At 41.4% G+C, this 18,401-nt stretch overlaps 2 long non-coding RNA genes and 1 gene segment (V, D, J or C); 1 reads left to right on the forward strand and 2 right to left on the reverse strand.

Annotated features, from left to right (window-relative positions):
- Positions 1-3,116: 3,116 nt before the first annotated feature.
- LOC108262078 (Ig kappa chain V region K29-213-like) lies at positions 3,117-3,900 on the reverse strand. The segment is given in 2 exon segments: positions 3,117-3,654; positions 3,753-3,900. Coding segments are annotated over 2 exon segments (420 nt in total).
- Positions 3,826-5,428, forward strand: LOC128635449 (uncharacterized). Its single transcript, XR_008398421.1, has 2 exons — positions 3,826-4,252; positions 4,961-5,428. It is a non-coding gene; the product is annotated as an uncharacterized LOC128635449 (long non-coding RNA).
- Positions 5,429-12,391: 6,963 nt separating this feature from the next.
- On the reverse strand, positions 12,392-14,141 carry LOC128635451 (uncharacterized). Its single transcript, XR_008398423.1, has 2 exons — positions 13,882-14,141; positions 12,392-13,404 (listed from the first exon to the last, which is right to left on the reverse strand). It is a non-coding gene; the product is annotated as an uncharacterized LOC128635451 (long non-coding RNA).
- Positions 14,142-18,401: the final 4,260 nt, after the last annotated feature.

Raw genomic sequence — 18,401 nt, forward strand, 5'->3', positions numbered from 1 at the left:
TGTTTAGCATTAGCAATAGAGTTTCACACAAAGGTGACGTAATGTGGGCGGGGTTAACGGGCTGAGGTAAATCCGTCATGATGGAGATCACAAAAAAGGTTTTCTTTTGTTTAAACCTTCAACAAGTCAACAATTTATTCGGGTATTATTAAACAAGTCCTGTTTAACCAGGTTTAATACTTAAAAAGAATCACGATACCCCTCTAGTGCACTGTTTCTCGGACTACTGTGTAACAGGTATTACGTCATTTCCGCCGCAGCGCCGTGTTATGACAGAGTGATTGAAACAACCAGCGCTCGCGCCAGAGTACACGTCATCGGAGAAGAGTCACTGCGAGGGGGTGGACACGTTACTGTTTTTATTTAAACATTATGAGGACATACCTTTTTAATATTTATGTGGAGGGATAAATCGTTTATAATAAACACTGCAACATTCCATAAAGAGATAAGACTTGTTGATTTTTGTGACTATAATCGTGTCACTCGCTTAAAAAAACGGGCTGGAACGTTATTTGGTACGTCGTTGTGACGAATAATCTGTGAGAAATAAAACATCAACAGGGGAATAATCTTCTGAAACTTGGAACTCTTCAGGGAGTAGTGAAGTGTTGTTCATGAAGGATTCGCTCATTTTGAACGAATCTTTAATATGACTCGGGAACAAAGAGTTGACTCCGATTGATTCGTTCGTTTCTTTATGACTGCGCATGCGCATAAATATCTCCATAGGTTCTGTACGGGAAACCGAAATGATTAGAACCGGAAGACTTCAAACGGGAACTTATCATTTCTGTACACACACAGATTTAAATTGTATTCTTCTGAAATGAACAAAACGACTTGGAAATAAAGATTCCTTCATTTTGCAGGACGAGATTCAAAGATATGAATCTGTAAATTAATCTGAACTTCCAAAAACTATCAGGGAGAAGAGTTTTCTCTTTTATATACAGTATATAACAGCAGTCTTATCTTTAATTGTCTCTTATCCCTCATTTCTTCTTTCTGTTTTACTCCTCTTTTCATTCAGTTTCCTCTGCTTCTCTTTCTGACTGTTACGTTTCTTTTTCATCGTATTTTAATCTGAAACAAAGCTCTTCCATGACATACCAATCAATCCTTTACAAAGGTGTAATGATGAACAGCAGCATAGTTTGGCCTTAAATGTCCTGCCTAGCAGCTGCAGGTAATGCAGGTTAATCATCCTGTAGGATTCTGGGTAACTGAGTTATCTGGAGTGAGTTTCTCTCACTGCGCACCGCTGCTGCCCTCTGCCGGCTGCCGGCGGTGTAGCGTGGCCTCGTTATTATTATTATGGAATAGGACTAGTGGAATAGTGAGGAGGACTTTGAGGCTGAGGAGCAGGCTTGTACAGGTACGTGTGGTGGAAATCCAGGAGGAAACAAGGGTTAGTTTGATGTGTTTTAATAAAGAGTCATGAACAAGACCACTTCTCTTATTGATTGTGACAGGAAGTCGTAGTGTATCTGTCTCTCTCTCTCTCTCTCTCTCTCTCTCTCTCTCTCTCAGTAATAGTGTCTATAAATAGTTTTAATGATTTTATATTTGGTTTACAGTTCAAATCAGATGGTGGGAGGTTCAAGCCTCGACCACCAAGATGTCATTGTTGGGCCCTTGAGCAAGGCCCTTAATGCTCTCTCATCCAGGGGTGCTGTATCATGGCTGACCCTGTGCTCTGAATCCAGCCTTCTAACAAGCTCATATATGTGAATAAAATATTTTTTAATTGAATGTAAAGGTGACAAAATAAAGGCTGCCTCTAGGATGCTTAAAAGAAACAAAGAGAGCAAGACTCTCAAAACCAGAGCAAGGATAATACACATTATAAGACTTAGCAATGAGAGAAACTAACAGAGCGGTACACACACTATAGTAAATGAGATGAACTGGTAACAGGTGAGAAGATCAGAACTTGGGGAGCTGGAATGGGTGTCATGGGTGGAAACTGGGGATGTGGGCGTGGCTACAGACTAAATCAGTTATGACATCACCACATACGGTAACTACTAATTTAAATTTTGAGTGTGTGTATTGCAGCATTGTGTAAAGAAGTGTGTCTTGTTCCAAATATTATGAGCATTTTTAGAGTTAGTGCTCATGAACAAGAGCTGTGTGTGTGTGTGTGTGTGTGTGTGTGTGTGTGTGTGTGTGTGTGTGTGTGTGTGTGCAGTGGAAGGTAGACCCGAGTCAGCAGATCTAAGGGCATTTTCACACCTGGCTCATTTGGAGCGTTTGTTTCGGAACCTGGTGTGTTTTCTCCCTTGGTTCGGTTCATTTAGACATATATGAACACTGCAATCTTGCTCGGATTTGCACCAAAACAATCTGTATTCGTTTACAATTCGGTTCCTCACACCTGACTTGCATGACCACATTTTGGGACGATTTTAAATTGCCTTGTGAAAGCAAACCGAGCCAAGGACAAAATGCAACATTTGAACAATTTATGTCCCCGTTTCAGAACAAATCACAGATCTACAGTTCTGAAAACGCTCTAAGAGAGTGGAATGGTCAGTAGGACTGGAGAAGTGCACAAAGGTAAGCTAGGCTCAGTCCATTATTGTGTTCGATGTAATGGTGAGGAGTTTAAAAGAAGTACCAGCCGTTATTGGACATCAGTGTAATCCTAACCCTAACTGTATTAGATACAGAATTGATATCTTTCTTATAGAAAGTTTGGGATCAAAATGAACAAAAAGGAGTGATAATGGAATAAATGATCAAATGAAGATCAGCGACCCTGCTATGAGCAGCTGTTGAGCACACCAGCATGAGTTGTGTCTGACAGTACTGATCTCCTCTATACTCAAGTGACTTTTACAAATTCTGTCCCATAATCCACTCCCACTGAAACCAGGTGGAATCCCACACTGATGCTGATATACCTGGTGTTTCAGAGTTTAGGAGCTTCTCCAGGTTTCTGAAGGTTCAGACAATATCCACACCGGTCCTGCAGCTGATAATAACAGTCTCTTCTGGAGAAACACACAGAGACTCTGGAGAATGAGAGAGGAGTCTCAGTGTCTCAGCAGTAGAGTCAGTACTTTATGGTTTTATATGAATGCATTATGTGGCCATCAGTGTGACTGTGACATAATCATGTAGAGCAGAATAAAGAGAAAGGTGGACTCCTCTCACAGATGTGTGTGTGCATTAGTGAGTTAGTGTGGTGTGTTTTCTCTCGTCCACAGTGTGTGTCATTGTGCTGTATCACATCCTCCCCCTCAGCACCTGCAGTCGCTCCCAGCTGCAGCAGTGCTTCTCTGTGCACTCTCACTGACCGAGGTTTTTGTACGGCGCTCTAACACTGTGTGAACACATAGCTACTACTGATATAATGTTCACTCTGACAGTAGTAATCTCCTGCATCTTCAGTCTGGACTCCTCTGATGGTCAGAGTGAAGTCAGTATTAGATCCACTGCCACTGAAACGAGCTGGAGTTCCTGACTGTAAAGTAGTAGCATAGTAGATCAGGAGTTTAGGAGCTTCTCCAGGTTTCTGCAGGTACCAGGCGAAACGGTTACCATGAAGCACACTGCTACTGATTCTACAGTTGAAGGTGACTGTTTTTCCTGGATCAGCAGTTTGCACTGAAGGAGTCTGAGTCACAGTCACCTGACCTCTGGATCCTGAAGAGAAAGATAGATTGTGTTTCTATGCTGTAAAGTGGTGTAGAATTCATATGAAATGAAGTGTGTGAGGCTGTGAGTTGATGTTAAACTCTCACCTTGAGTCCAGAGGGCCAGTGTGCAGATGAAGACGCTGATCAAAGTCATGGTTGCTGTGGGTGAAGTTGCTGAGCAGCAGCTCTCAGTCATGAAGTGTTAAAGTCACAGGCTATAAACACTCGCAGAGCACTGAAGCATGGACTGGTAATGTAAAGTGTGCGTGTGTGTGTGTGCCTGCGTGTGTGTGTGAGTGTGTGTATGTTCCTGCGTGTGTGTGTGTGTGTGTGTGTGAGAGAGTGTGTGTGTGTGTGTGTGTGTGTGTGTGTGTGCGTGTATGCCTGGGTGTGTGTGTGTATGTGCCTGCATGTGTGTGTGTGTGTGTGTGTGCGCCTACATGTGTGTGTGTATGTGCCTGTGTGTGTGTGTTTGTGTGTGTGTGTGTGTGTGTGTGTGTGCGTGCGCGCGCACTGCAGTGTGATGGAGGTTTTTGTACGATGGTTTCATTAGAATGTATCACTGTGGAACACTTTTGGTGGAGGCTCCAAACTCGTGGTGAACAGTACGTGTGTTTTCTTCTTTTAACACAAAATCCATTTAGTTCATTACTAATTACATGAATAAATAAACTTAAACTAAACAGATTATTTATGTTTATAATTGCATCATTGATGTTATTGTGTAATATTAAGCTCTGATGAGGATCACATTTCAGTATCAGAACAGATCCCATATCAATGTTCTTGAACATTCAACAAATCTACAATTATTGATGTTAAATATGTAATAATTACACACTCGCTATATATTCGACATGCAATAACTCTGCAGTTCCTCTATAATAAACATTTAATAAATAGAGTTACTTTGTGCGGATGTAAAATCCAGATGAAAGCTGCTGTGTGTGTTTGTGTTAAACAATGAATATTTCTGTAATCAGCTACATTTGTATTTGCTGCAGTTAAATATGCTGAAGGTTTGAACTATAAAGTAATAACACTTGTTATAAAAAAAGATTTTTCCCAGATAAATTACAGTGTGGAACATGTTTGTTTTGTCTCTGCACTGAAACTGATGTCAAATAATAAAGTACTCAATGAAACTCAGTCATGAAGTCAGACTTTATTAGACTTAATTACTCTGTAAGATCAGACAGTTCCACAAAGTTACAGAAATATTTCATAATCATTTCTAATTGTGTGTGTGTGTGTGTGTGTGTGTGTGTGTGTGTGTGTGTGTGTGTGTGTGTGTGTGTGTTTCTCCTCTCCAGCATGTCCCACAGCACCCTCCGTGTCTCTGCTCCCTCCGTCCCCTCTGCAGCTGTCTGAAGAATCGGCCTCGCTGCTCTGCCTGCTGTCTGGCTACTCTCCACAGGGGGCGCTGGTGAGCTGGACAGTGGACGGCTCACAGGTGAAGAACGAGGTTCTGACCAGCGCAGAAGAAGAGAAGAACGGCCGTTACAGCCGCAGCAGCACCCTGACCCTCAGCAAAGACCTCTGGGAAAAGGGGGAGGAGTTCAGCTGTAGGGTCTCCCATAACAACGTCGATCATCCGGTCACGTTCAGAAAGAGTCAGTGTGAAGGCTAGTGAATCCAAGATAGAGTTTAACATAGAGCTGCTTATGATCCATCTACAATAGAGTTTCAATTCTACACAATGCTGACATTTCTGTCTTTACTCTCTTCACTGTCCTGTTGCTCTTCCTGTAGTTTTTGCTGAAATAAAGCTGAGTTTTGGACGTTGTGTGTTCTTTTATTGGAGTTAATAGTGATGATCAGTGTGATGAGAGAGTGGGATTAGCTGTAGATTCAGTGCTGTGTGTTGTGCTTCAGTGAGTTTGACTGAAGGAAGTTGAACATCTGGTGAAGTTTCTGCTCTATTCTGGGAGAAATGAAACTCTTCAGTCCTGTTCATGCAAATCTCACTTACACCTCACCTCTCTCTCTCTCTCTCTCTTTCTCTCTCTCTCTCTCTCTCTCTCTCTCTCTCTCTCTCTCTCTCTCTCACATGTAATTACCTTTTCATAAACCATACCTGGTTCTGACTTAATAACACAGACACAGACAGTAATGGAATTCTACCTGACTGTATATCACAACTCTTGTAGAAACAGTTATTAGTTGGTTTAAATTATATCCGTCTGAAGCCAATTTTCCTTTTGGTTCAGTTGCATTGCAGGCTACAAACATAGTTTATTACTGATCCCTTTTATTACCCATGTCTAACAAAGAGTAATCCATCCATTTTCTGTACCACTTATTCTTCGGGGTAACGGGGAACCTGGAGCTTATCCCAGGGAGGATCGGGCACAAGGCGGGGTACACCCTGGAAAGGGTGCCAATCCATCAAGGGCACAGTCACATACACATTCACACACCCATTCATACACTACTGACTGTTTGGACATGCCAGTCACCCTACCATGTATGTCTTTGGACTGGGGGAGGAAACCAGAGTACCCAGAGGAAATCCCAGCAAACTCTGCACACACAGGGGGAATCAAACCCCCAACCCTGTTGGTGTGAGGTGAACGTGCTAACCACTAAACCATCGTGCACCCAACAAAGAGTAATGTAAACTGTCTGATGGATTTACACGTTATTCACTTTATTTAGTCTGAGACAGGAGCATCAGTACAGGAGGACAATCCCACAGATACAGCGTATTCCTAACTTTGTGAAATTTTACAAAAATAGTCCAATAAATTCCTGGATCCAGCTTCAATCATGAACTTTATTGTACATGGAATTTCCAGCTGTTTAGTAGCTGCCTGACCTCAGCATTGAATGTATTTATGGTGTCACACTGCACCCTGGTGGTGAATGACTCATGTAAATGTAGACACTTGCAAGTTTAATAAGTAGGAGTTGAACATAACTACAGTAATTGTTCTTTTTACCTAAGCTACTACAGGCAATATATTCAGAGAAAAAAGGTAGCAAACACAGGTAAAAACATCTATAAATGGATTTACAGATGGCAAAAATGATCTACAAATTGCACAAATCCTCTCCAAATGAAACTCACTGTCACATCAGCATCCCATGATCCTCAGCCTGCATCCCTAGTCAAGCTTCTGTCCCCATGTACAGTCACCTGATTACTATTGACCCTCAGCTGTTTGCACTCACACTACTCCCTTTAAATAACCTGGACTCTTATTAATACTTTGTGAAGTCTCACTTCAGCATTGTATCTGTAAATATTTCAAGCTGGTTATCTGTCTGTTTTCATTCATATTATCATCTTAGCCTGCTTTATGTTTACTAAAACAGGTAAACATGACTGAAGCAGGTAAACAAGACTTAACTAGACTAACCTTAATTAAACATCATAAATTAGACCTGAGAGGTGTAGTTTATGACATTAAATTTAATTATACAATGAGATGTAGAACAGTGCTCTCTGGGTGAGTCAAGGATATTAATATTTAAATAATAGTATAAAAATGTTTCAATATAATATGTACATTCTTGACTATTTAAAATAGAATAAAGGTAATTACTAAGCAGTTATTCAGAGTGATCAGGAAATGTTTGTATGTTAGTAAGTAAATGTTTAATATTTCACAGTATTTATGGGGTGCAGAGACAACTAAAATGGATGTGTGGTGTATAGATGTAGGAGTTTAAAAAAAAAGACAAATGCACTACTTGATATTCTATCGTTCCTACTATATTAAATTATCAGATTTTCACAGGAAGAAAAAAAATATATTTCTTAACTGTATGAATTCCAAATAAAACCAAATTCACTCCATCACTTATTATTTCTATCTACTACAGTAACTAGATTTTAAAAGTAATCACTTCATTAAATTTGCATTTAATTATTCCAGTAAATTAAACAACATAAAACAATTACTATGAATTTAAATATAACAAACATTGAGTTATTTGAGTTGCTGTTTGTTCAGATGTTTTGATCACTAAGTGAGAAGTGTGAAACGCTCACACTCCAAACACTTTTATACAAAACGTTAAACATACACAACGATTTAAACTGATATGAAGTGTACAAAGGTTAAAAAGACTGAAAATGTGTTACAGTTAATCACCTTCTAGCACCTGAGATATCAGGTTTGCATGTTCTCCCCCAGTCCAGAGACATTCATGGTAGACTGATTGGCATGTCCAAATTGTCCGTAGTGTATGAATGGGTATGTGTATGTGATTGTGCGCTGCGATGGACTGGCTCCTTGTCCAGGGTGTACCCCACCTTGTGCCCTACTTTAGACTCCCGGCCCCCCACAACCCAGTAGGATAAGCAGGGGGACTTATGGATATGTAAATGGATGTTATTTGTCATAGAAAATATATCAAATGTACCATTTTAAGGGAAAAATAAGGTAATTTTGAATTTGATGACTACAACACGTCTCAAAAAAGTTGGGACAGGGCAACAAAAGGCTGGAAAAGTACGTATTACTCAAAAGAAACAGCTGGAAGAAAATTCTGCAACTAATTAGGTTAATTGGCAAAAGGTCAGTAACATGAAAATGATACTCCAGTACACTGGTAAACAGCTAAAATAAAACCTTGTAAACGTCCACATATTTACGGACCTGACTGTACCTCACACTGTGTGTGTGTGTGTGTGTGTGTGCAGTGGAAGGTAGACCAGAGTCAGCAGATCTAAGGGCATTTTCACACCTGGCTCATTTGGAGCGTTTGTTTCGGAACCTGGTGTGTTTTCTCCCTTGGTTCGGTTCATTTAGACATATATGAACACTGCAATCTTGCTCGGATCCGCACCAAAACAATCTGTATTCGTTTACAGTTCGGTTCCTCACACCTGACTTGCATAAACACATTTTGGGACGATTTTGAATTGCCTTGTGAAAGCAAACCGAGCCAAGGACAAAATGCAACGTTTGAACAATTTATGTCCCCGTTTCAGAACAAATCACAGATCTACAGGTCTGAAAACGCTCTAAGAGAGTGGAATGGTCAGTAGGACTGGAGAAGTGCACAAAGGTAAGCTAGGCTCAGTCCATTATTGTGTTCGATGTAATGGTGAGCAGTTTAAAAGAAGTACAAGCCGTTATTGGACGTCAGTGTAGTCCTAACCCTAACTGTATTAGATACAGAATTGATATCTTTCTTATAGAAAGTTTGGGATCAAAATGAACAAAAAGGAGTGATTATGGAATAAATGATCAAATGAAGATCAGCGACCCTGCTATGAGCAGCTGTTGACCACACCAGCATGAGCTGTGTCTGACAGTACTGATCTCCTCTATATTCAAGTGACTTTTACAAATTCTGTCCCATAATCCACTCCCACTGAAACCAGGTGGAATCCCACACTGATGCTGATATACCTGGTGTTTCAGGAGTTTAGGAGCTTCTCCAGGTTTCTGAAGGTTCAGACAATATCCACACTGGTCCTGCAGCTGATAATAACAGTCTCTTCTGGAGAAACACACAGAGACTCTGGAGAATGAGAGAGGAGTCTCAGTGTCTCAGCAGTAGAGTCAGTACTTTATGGTTTTATCTGACTGCATTATGTGGCCATCAGTGTGACTGTGACATAATCATGTAGAGCAGAATAAAGAGAAAGGTGGACTCCTCTCACAGATGTGTGTGTGCATTAGTGAGTTAGTGTGGTGTGTTTTCTCTCGTCCACAGTGTGTGTCATTGTGCTGTATTACATCCTCCCCCTCAGCACCTGCAGTCGCTCCCAGCTGCAGCAGCGCTTCTCTGTGCACTCTCACTGACCGAGGTTTTTGTACGGCGCTCTAACACTGTGTGAACATCCAGCTACTACCGACCTGATGTAAACTCTGACAGTAGTAAACTCCTGCATCTTCAGTCTGAACTCCTCTGATGGTCAGAGTGAAGTCAGTATTAGATCCACTGCCACTGAAACGAGCTGGAGTTCCTGACTGTAAAGTAGTAACACTATAGATCAGGAGTTTAGAAGCTTCTCCAGGTTTCTGCAGGTACCAGGCGAGATGGTTACCACCAAAAACACTGCTACTGATTCTACAATTGAAGGTGACTGTTTTTCCTGGATCAACAGTTTGCACTGAAGGAGTCTGAGTCACAGTCACCTGACCTCTGGATCCTGAAGAGAAACATAGATTGTGTTTCTATGCTGTAAAGTGGTGTAGAATTCGTATGAAATGAAGTGTGTGAGGCTGTGAGTTGATGTTAAACTCTCACCTTGAGTCCAGAGGGCCAGTGTGCAGATGAAGACGCTGATCAAAGTCATGGTTGCTGTGGGTGAAGTTGCTGAGCAGCAGCTCTCAGTCATGAAGTGTTAAAGTCACAGGGCTATAAACACTCGCAGAGCACTGAAGCATGGATTGGCAATGCAAAGTGTGTGTGTGTGTGTGTGTGTGTGTGTGTGTGTGTGTGTGTGTGTGTGTGTGTGTGTGTGTGTGTGTGTGTGTGTGTGTGTGTGTGCACTGCAGTGTGATGGAGGTTTTTGTACGATGGTTTCATTAGAATGTATCACTGTGGTTCTTTTTTGGTGAAGGCTCCAAACTCGTGGTGAACAGTAAGTGTGTTTTCTTCTTTTAACACAAAATCCATTTAGTTCATTACTAATTACATGAATAAATAAACTTAAACTAAACAGATTATTTATGTTTATAATTGCATCATTGATGTTATTGTGTATTATTAAGCTCTGATGAGGATCACATTTCAGTATCAGAACAGATCCCATATCAATGTTCTTGAACATTCAACAAATCTACAATTATTGATGTTAAATATGTAATAATTACACACTCGCTATATATTCGACATGCAATAACTCTGCAGTTCCTCTATAATAAACATTTAATAAATAGAGTTACTTTGTGCTGATGTAAAATCCAGATGAAAGCTGCTGTGTGTGTTTGTGTTAAACAATGAATATTTCTGTAATCAGCTACATTTGTATTTGCTGCAGTTAAATATGCTGAAGGTTTGAACTATAAAGTAATAACACTTGTTATAAAAAATGATTTTTCCCAGATAAATTACAGTGTGGAACATGTTTGTTTTGTCTCTGCACTGAAACTGATGTCAAATAATAAAGTACTCAGTGAAACTCAGTCATGAAGTCAGACTTTATTAGACTTAATTACTCTGTAAGATCAGACAGTTCCACAAAGTTACAGAAATATTTTATAATAATTTCTAATTGTGTGTGTGTGTGTGTGTGTGTGTGTGTGTGTGTGTGTGTGTGTGTGTGTTTCTCCTCTCCAGCATGTCCCACAGCTCCCTCCGTGTCTCTGCTCCCTCCGTCCCCTCTGCAGCTGTCTGAGGGATCGGCCTCGCTGCTCTGCCTGCTGTCTGGCTACTCTCCACAGGGGGCGCTGGTGAGCTGGACAGTGGACGGCTCACAGGTGAAGAACGAGGTTCTGACCAGCGCAGAAGAAGAGAAGAACGGCCGTTACAGCCGCAGCAGCACCCTGACCCTCAGCAAAGACCTCTGGGAAAAGGGGGAGGAGTTCAGCTGTAGGGTCTCCCATAACAACGTCGATCATCCGGTCACGTTCAGAAAGAGTCAGTGTGAAGGCTAGTGAATCCAAGATAGAGTTTAACATAGAGCTGCTTATGATCCATCTACAATAGAGTTTCAATTCTACACAATGCTGACATTTCTGTCTTTACTCTCTTCACTGTCCTGTTGCTCTTCCTGTAGTTTTTGCTGAAATAAAGCTGAGTTTTGGACGTTGTGTGTTCTTTTATTGGAGTTAATAGTGATGATCAGTGTGATGAGAGAGTGGGATTAGCTGTAGATTCAGTGCTGTGTGTTGTGCTTCAGTGAGTTTGACTGAAGGAAGTTGAACATCTGGTGAAGTTTCTGCTCTATTCTGGGAGAAATGAAACTCTTCAGTCCTGTTAATGCAAATCTCACTTCCACCTCACTTCTCTCTCGCTCTCGCTCTCTCTCTCTCTCACTCTCTCTCTCTTACATGAAATTACCTTTTCATAATCCGTACCAGGTTCTGACTTAATAACACAGACAGTAATGAAATTCTACCTGACTGTATATCAAAACTCTTGTAGAAACAGTTATTAGTTGGTTTAAATTATATCCGTCTGAAGCCAATTTTCCTTTTGGTTCAGTTGTATTACAGGCTACAAACATAGTTTATTACTGATCCCTTTTATTGCCCATATCTAACAAAGAGTAATCCATCCATCCATCCATTTTCTGTACCACTTATCCTTCAGTGTCACGGGGAACCTGGAGCCAATCCCAGGGAACCTGGGGCACAAGGTGGGGTACACCCTGGACAGGATGCAAATCCATCACAGGGCACAATCACATACACATTCACACACCCATTCATACAGTACTGACAGTTTGGACATACCAATCACCCTACCATGCATCTCTTTGGACTGGAGAGAGGAAACCAGAGTACCCAGAGGAAATCCCAGCAAACTCTGCACACACAGGGGGAATCAAACCCCCAACCCTGTTGGTGTGAGGTGAACGTGCTAACCACTAAACCATCGTGCACCCGACAAAGAGTAATGTAATCCAAAAATAAACCGTTTAATTTCATAATTCCCCTTTCATCCTTCACTTCAAGCTTAATTCATCACATCCTTTTAAATGTGGAGCTGTTACGCTCCTGCAGACAGATGGCGCTGCGGCGGCGAGGTGCAAGGACTGCTGCAGAGCGAGCGCGTGCACGAGACTTTTTGTATTTGGACAGGAGCCTTTGTGTTTTTATTCCCCGTGTGCAAGCCCTGGCTGATTTACTCCAGGTGTCTGTGATTTTAGTTTAATGATGTTTGTTCTTTAAACCCCTCATGTTGCTGTGCACTTCCCGCAGTATTATATTCGTTTACGTTATGTAGGATGAGTTTGCATGTAGTAGCGAATGCGTGTAGTATGCTAGCGGTCTTGGTTCCTTGTTTTTGTGTAAGGCCTAGACTTTAGTCCCATGTGTAATCTAGCCAGTCCTGTTCAGTATACACCGCGTTCCTTGTTTATTATTTGCTTGATTTATTAATAAAGACATCGCTCCTGCGCTTACTTCCTGGTTACCGTCTCGTGTTGTTACAGGAGCACTGGCCAGGTCTTCAACACTACTACAGAAAAACTGTCTGATGGATTTACACTTAATTCACTTTATTTAGTCTGAGACAGGAACATCAGTACAGGAGGACAATCCCACAGATACAGAGTATTCATAACTAGGGATGTCACGATACCATAAATCCAGTAGTTGGTACCGATATCAGCAAAAATACACGATACTCAAGACCAAAGTCGATACCACAGTGTGTAAAAAATAAATAATACTTAAACATTAATTCCTTTATTTAAACATGAGCATTATAAAACACAAAATACAATATTGGCAACAGTCACATAATCTAAAAAAGGAATTACAAAATAGATATATAATAAATATGTAGGCATAAACTGTTTTTTCTTTGAGAGGTTCTGAAATGAGGTCTCTGGTTTTGGTGTATAGTTTGGGGAACTCTGTATACATGAAGTAATTTCTGCTTGGTAGCTGGTATCTGGGGTTGAACTGCTGAAGCATTTGCTGGAATCCATGCTTTTCTACAGTGTAGACAGGAACTTGATCCATGAATATAAATTCAGAAACTGCCCTGTCCAGTTTCCTTTCTTCGTTGAGTTTTTGTCATACTTTTTGTGCCTTTTATAAGCTGCTCTTAAGGTTGGCTGTGTTAATGTTTGCAGACTTTGCTCCTGACTCTCCTGGTGGACATCCTCCTCTGGCTGATACTGGAGAGAGGGAGAGAGAGAGAGAGAGAGAGAGAGAGAGAGAGAGATTTTAGTTATCCAACACGGTCTGACAATGACTAAAACAGTGGAGTCTACAGGTTCTAAGGTGCGCTCCTAAACACACACCTTATACGCTGAATGCAAGCATTAGTTTTACTTCACTGACATGGTCTCCGGCTGAAAAGATTTATTAAAACCATTAAAATTAAAATAATTATTTAGTCTGGTGACATGAGGCTACATTTAGCTGACAGGACACGGGCTGAATGGAGATGCATGGTGGCCCATTCAGAGGTAGTTTATAACATTGCAATGTGTCAGCATCATTAACAAATAACTGTCTATCGCCAACATTACATGGAGCATAACGTTAGCTGGTTTCACGACAACAATGCACCTGCCCCAAACAAACATAATATATGTTTAAGGATTAGAAGTTTTACAGGTTGTTTCACGTTAATATGACTTGAAACTCACTCATCTTGAATTCTTTGAAGAGATCGGGGTGCCTGTCTTTCAGGCGCTTCGCCAAATTCGAGGTGTTTCCTCCCTTTGTTTGAAGTGAACGATGGCATCGTTTGCACACCGGCTTCAGAGCATCAATTACATGTCTGTTTTTATCCGCCTCGAATGCGAAGTATTTCCATATTCGACGCTTGCCCTTTTCCTCTCGACGAGTCGGGGAGGAGCTGAACTTGTCGCCATAGCATCTTTTGCAATTTCCTCCGGATGCGTAGTTCTTCTTCTTTATCACTTGTGGACCGACTAAAACACTCCCACATGTTTACTGCCCCCTTCAGGTTCGGAAGAATCGCAACCTCAGTACTTTCTTTACAAACGATACCAACGGAACGGCAGAAAGACAAGTACCGTCATGTTTTAAGAATGTTGGTACCGACTTGGTACCGAAGTATCGGTTATCGTGACATCCCTATTCCTAACTTTGTGAAATTTTACAAAAATAATCCAATAAAGTCCTGGATCCAGCTTGAATCATGAACTTTATTGTACATGGAATTTCCAGCTGTTTAGGAGCTGCCTGACCTCAGCACTGAATGTATTTATGGTGTAGCGTGGTACCTTACTTATGGGCTTTGAGCGCCAGACAGTTCAAATTAACCGTCACTTATAATTTATAATTTGGACATCACTCAGAACAAAAAACATCAGTAGGCTACTCAGTTTGCATCTGCTCAACCATAAATCCCAGCTCAGACATAAGGGAGACTTTAATCATATCTGTTTCTTCTGACAACTATGTTTTAATTGCTTTCATTATATTATCCATTTCCTGGGTTGCTTGTCCTTATTGGAAGTTACAATGGTATGCAGGTTGCGAAAACTTTGTTCCGTTTGTTCAGTGAATTTGTTTAATTTTGATTCCAGATGGAATCTACTACGTTGTACCTGTTTGGTCAACTCATTTAACACTTTATCCTGCCTTTGTTGCAGAATATCCAAATGGACGTGGGCCTGATCTGTAAGCCGACCCAATTCCCTTCCAGGGGTAGGGAGCACAAAAGGAAGTTCACATTGAACAGAGTCAGCAGAAGCACCTTCATGTGTAGACAGCACCGCCAGGGGATTCTTTGTTTTTTCACCAACTGAGGATGCTGTTGCAGATGATGCAATCTCCATGTCCAAAGACTGTGAATGAGATGGGCTTTGTGATGGGTTATGTGGACTAGGACCAGGCCTTGGGGTACTTAAGGTTGGCAAAGCATGTATATGCATAGGTGTAGAAAGGTCAGGTGGAAATGGTTCCCAATCTACTGAGGGCAAAAGGAAAACAGGACGTGTAGGGGTAGACATGGCCAGGGAATAAGAGAAACAATACAGAGAAGCAAGTAGTTACCCAGACTCCTGCAGTCTCAATATACATTTCATGTAAACATCAACCAGAAAATCTGAAAATATAAGTACATACACACACACACACACACACACACACACACACACACACACACACACACACAGTATTTCACAATAATAATAAGTCCATCAATAACGCAAATGTCCAAGTCTGTTAAGTTCAGTACCCCAACTACACTTTCTAAATGTTACAGTTCAGTCCCTGTTGGGGCGCCACTCTGTAGCGTGGTACCTTACTTATGGGGTTTGGGCGCCAGACAGTTCAAATTAACCGTCACTTATAATTTATAATTTTGACATCACTCAGAACAAAAAACATCAGTAGGCTACTCAATTCTTACAAAATAAGATTATTATTATTTATGCAATAAATGTAAGAATTTACAGATCGTTTCAGTCATAGAAACTGAAATAATGAAAACCAAAACTTCCCATACGTGGGATTAAGAGACAAACCCATAAGGAAACAAGCCTCTATTTATACAAGAAAATTTTCACACACAAAAAGCAGAAAAAAAACACATTTAACCCCAAAATAATTCTTAACCAAAACAAAAAAGTTGTTCGCTTTAAAAGCGGCACGTCAGTGGCGGTGATTTAGGCATACAGGAGTTCGTGAACTTGAAAGCATGGGAAACAGGCAGTCAGATTCCGCTTAACACTCGGAGTTATATACAGACAGTAACATCCAATGATTTAAGAATACTGGTTCTCCACAAAAGTATTAAAGAAAGGATCTCAAACCCGTGATGTGCCTCCGAACCCTCAAAGCTCCGCTCGCTCATTGATTCACCTTGGCAGGATATTCCCGAAGTGTTCGCCAGCCAGTGTTCCGGAATCAATATCCACAAGATTATAATCCACAGTAAAGCATTAGCATGGTCCCGGGCAAACGCACACCATCAGTTCCGCCATTCCCACCTGGCTTTCAGTTCCGCCATTCCCACCTGGCTTTCAGTTCCGCGTCCCGCTCATTTCCGCCTCCTGCTCATCTCCTCCTCCTTCAATCACCTGTTCTTTTTATCGCTTCCGAAGACCACACCCTTCTCTTCATCTCTCTCTTTTTTTTTCTTCCGTTAATTAAAACACGGAATGGAACAGACTCCGCCTCTGCGTCACTGTGCAGCTATCCGTTACACACCCCCCCCCTGGGAAGTCAACCCTTGGTTGACATCGCCTTGGTAGCCAAGGAAATCATCGTCATCTGAGGAGTCTAAAAAGATTTCCAGAATTTTTTGTTTTTCTTTTCTGTCCATTTCTTCCGCTGTAGGGTAACAAGGTTTTAAATTGCACACATGAACATTCCGAACATCTTCCCCTGTTCTTTCTAAGACAACTTGATAGTTCACAGGTCCCAGTTTTCTTACTACTCTATAAGGACAGTTCCATTTTTTAGCCAGCTTGGCAGTAAAGTGATGTAATGCACTTGACTGTGGAAAACTTCTTACCCAGACTCGGTCTTGAAATTTGAAAGAAACTTCCCTTCGGTTCTTGTTGTAATTCCTAAGTTGCCGAAGATGTGCTTTCTTAGAACTGATTTCCGCATTGGCTTGAAACTGTTTCAGTCGGTGGACAGTCTCATAAGGGAGAGCATCTGGAGACACTGGAATATCCGCTTGAAGGAGTTTGTCCATAGGACTCCGAAGTTTCCTTCCCAAATGTAGTTCCGCAGGGGTCAGTCCAGTAGTTTCCTGCACTGCAGAGTTTAACGCAAACCTGAATTCTGGAAGATACAGATCCCATTTTTCGGTGATTATCCTCCACATAAGACGCAATCATACATTTTAGGGTACGATTAATGCGTTCGGTCATGTTGGTCTGAGGGTGGTATGCGGTGGTAAGCTTTGGTGAAACTGTCCATTGCTCACAGAGTTCCTGAAACACTGCGGAAACGAACTGAGAACCTATATCTGAAAGAATGTATGTTGGAACTCCCCATCTTGTAAAGATTTCTGATCTGAGTAGACGTGCAATAGTCAGAGCAGTTGCGTTTCGCATGGGGAAAATCTCTACCCATCGGGTATGGTAGTCCACAATCACAATCACATACTCATGTTGTTGAGAGCTACGAGGAAAGGGGCCCATGATGTCAACTCCTAACATCTCATTAGGACCGTTAACAATGGTTTGCTGCATTTTCCCGGCGGGGTTTCTTGTCGTCGGCCTTCAATACCTGGCATTTCTCACAACCTTTGATGAGCTTTTTGACATCTGACCACATCCAGAATGCAACATCATGAAGTCTTTTAAAGGTCTTGAAAATCCCTAGATTGCCACTGAGAGGACTCTGGTGATAAGCCTGGAACATCTGCAAAGTAAGTGAAGCTGGAATGTAAATACGATAGTGAGTTTGTTGATCAGTCAGCTGGGTTGTTAGGTATAACTTATCTTCCAGAACCGTGTATTTCTCCATAGCCTCTTTATCTCCTTCTGCTATTGCTTTAATCACTTTTTCAATCTCAGGGTCTTTGTGTTATTCTTCCCAAATGAGATCAGCAGTGAACGGGGAGGTCATCAATTTCCTTTTTTGAAGAAACTAGAACACACCCAGCAGTGGTAGGAACGCGAGAAAGAGCGTCTGGGACTACGTTAAGCTTACCTTTACGGTATTCTACTACAAAAAGCAAATTTTTGTAGTCTTAGAAGAAATCTTCTTAAAAGACGACTAGTGGTTTTGGTGGAAGTCAAGACCCACTGTAAGGCTGAGTGGTCAGTGACCACAGTGAACCGTTTTTGTTCCAGGTAATTTTGTCATTTTTCTAGGGCCCATACAACAGCAAGGCACTCCTTTTCTGTTGTAAAATAGTTCACTTCAGATTTATTTAGTGTTCAGCTTGCATAGGCTATTACCTGTTCACAGTCCAGTCCCATTTTCTGTGCAAGAACAGCTCCAAGGCCGGTCTCACTCGCATCAGTGTAGACCGTAAATGGAAGACGTTGGTTGGGATGGCCTAGAACTGGAGGTGAAGTTAAACATGCTTTAAGCTGATCAAAAGCCTGCTGGCACTTAAGAGTCCAGAGGAAAGGACGCCCTTTCTTCTTCAAATCATTCAAGGGTTCTGCAATCTTGGAGAATCCAGATACAAAACGGTGGTACCAGCCAGACAGGCCGAGGAATCTTTGCA

This window comes from Ictalurus punctatus, chromosome 19 (assembly GCF_001660625.3).
Source record: "Ictalurus punctatus breed USDA103 chromosome 19, Coco_2.0, whole genome shotgun sequence".
Classification (NCBI taxonomy): Eukaryota; Metazoa; Chordata; class Actinopteri; order Siluriformes; family Ictaluridae; genus Ictalurus; species Ictalurus punctatus.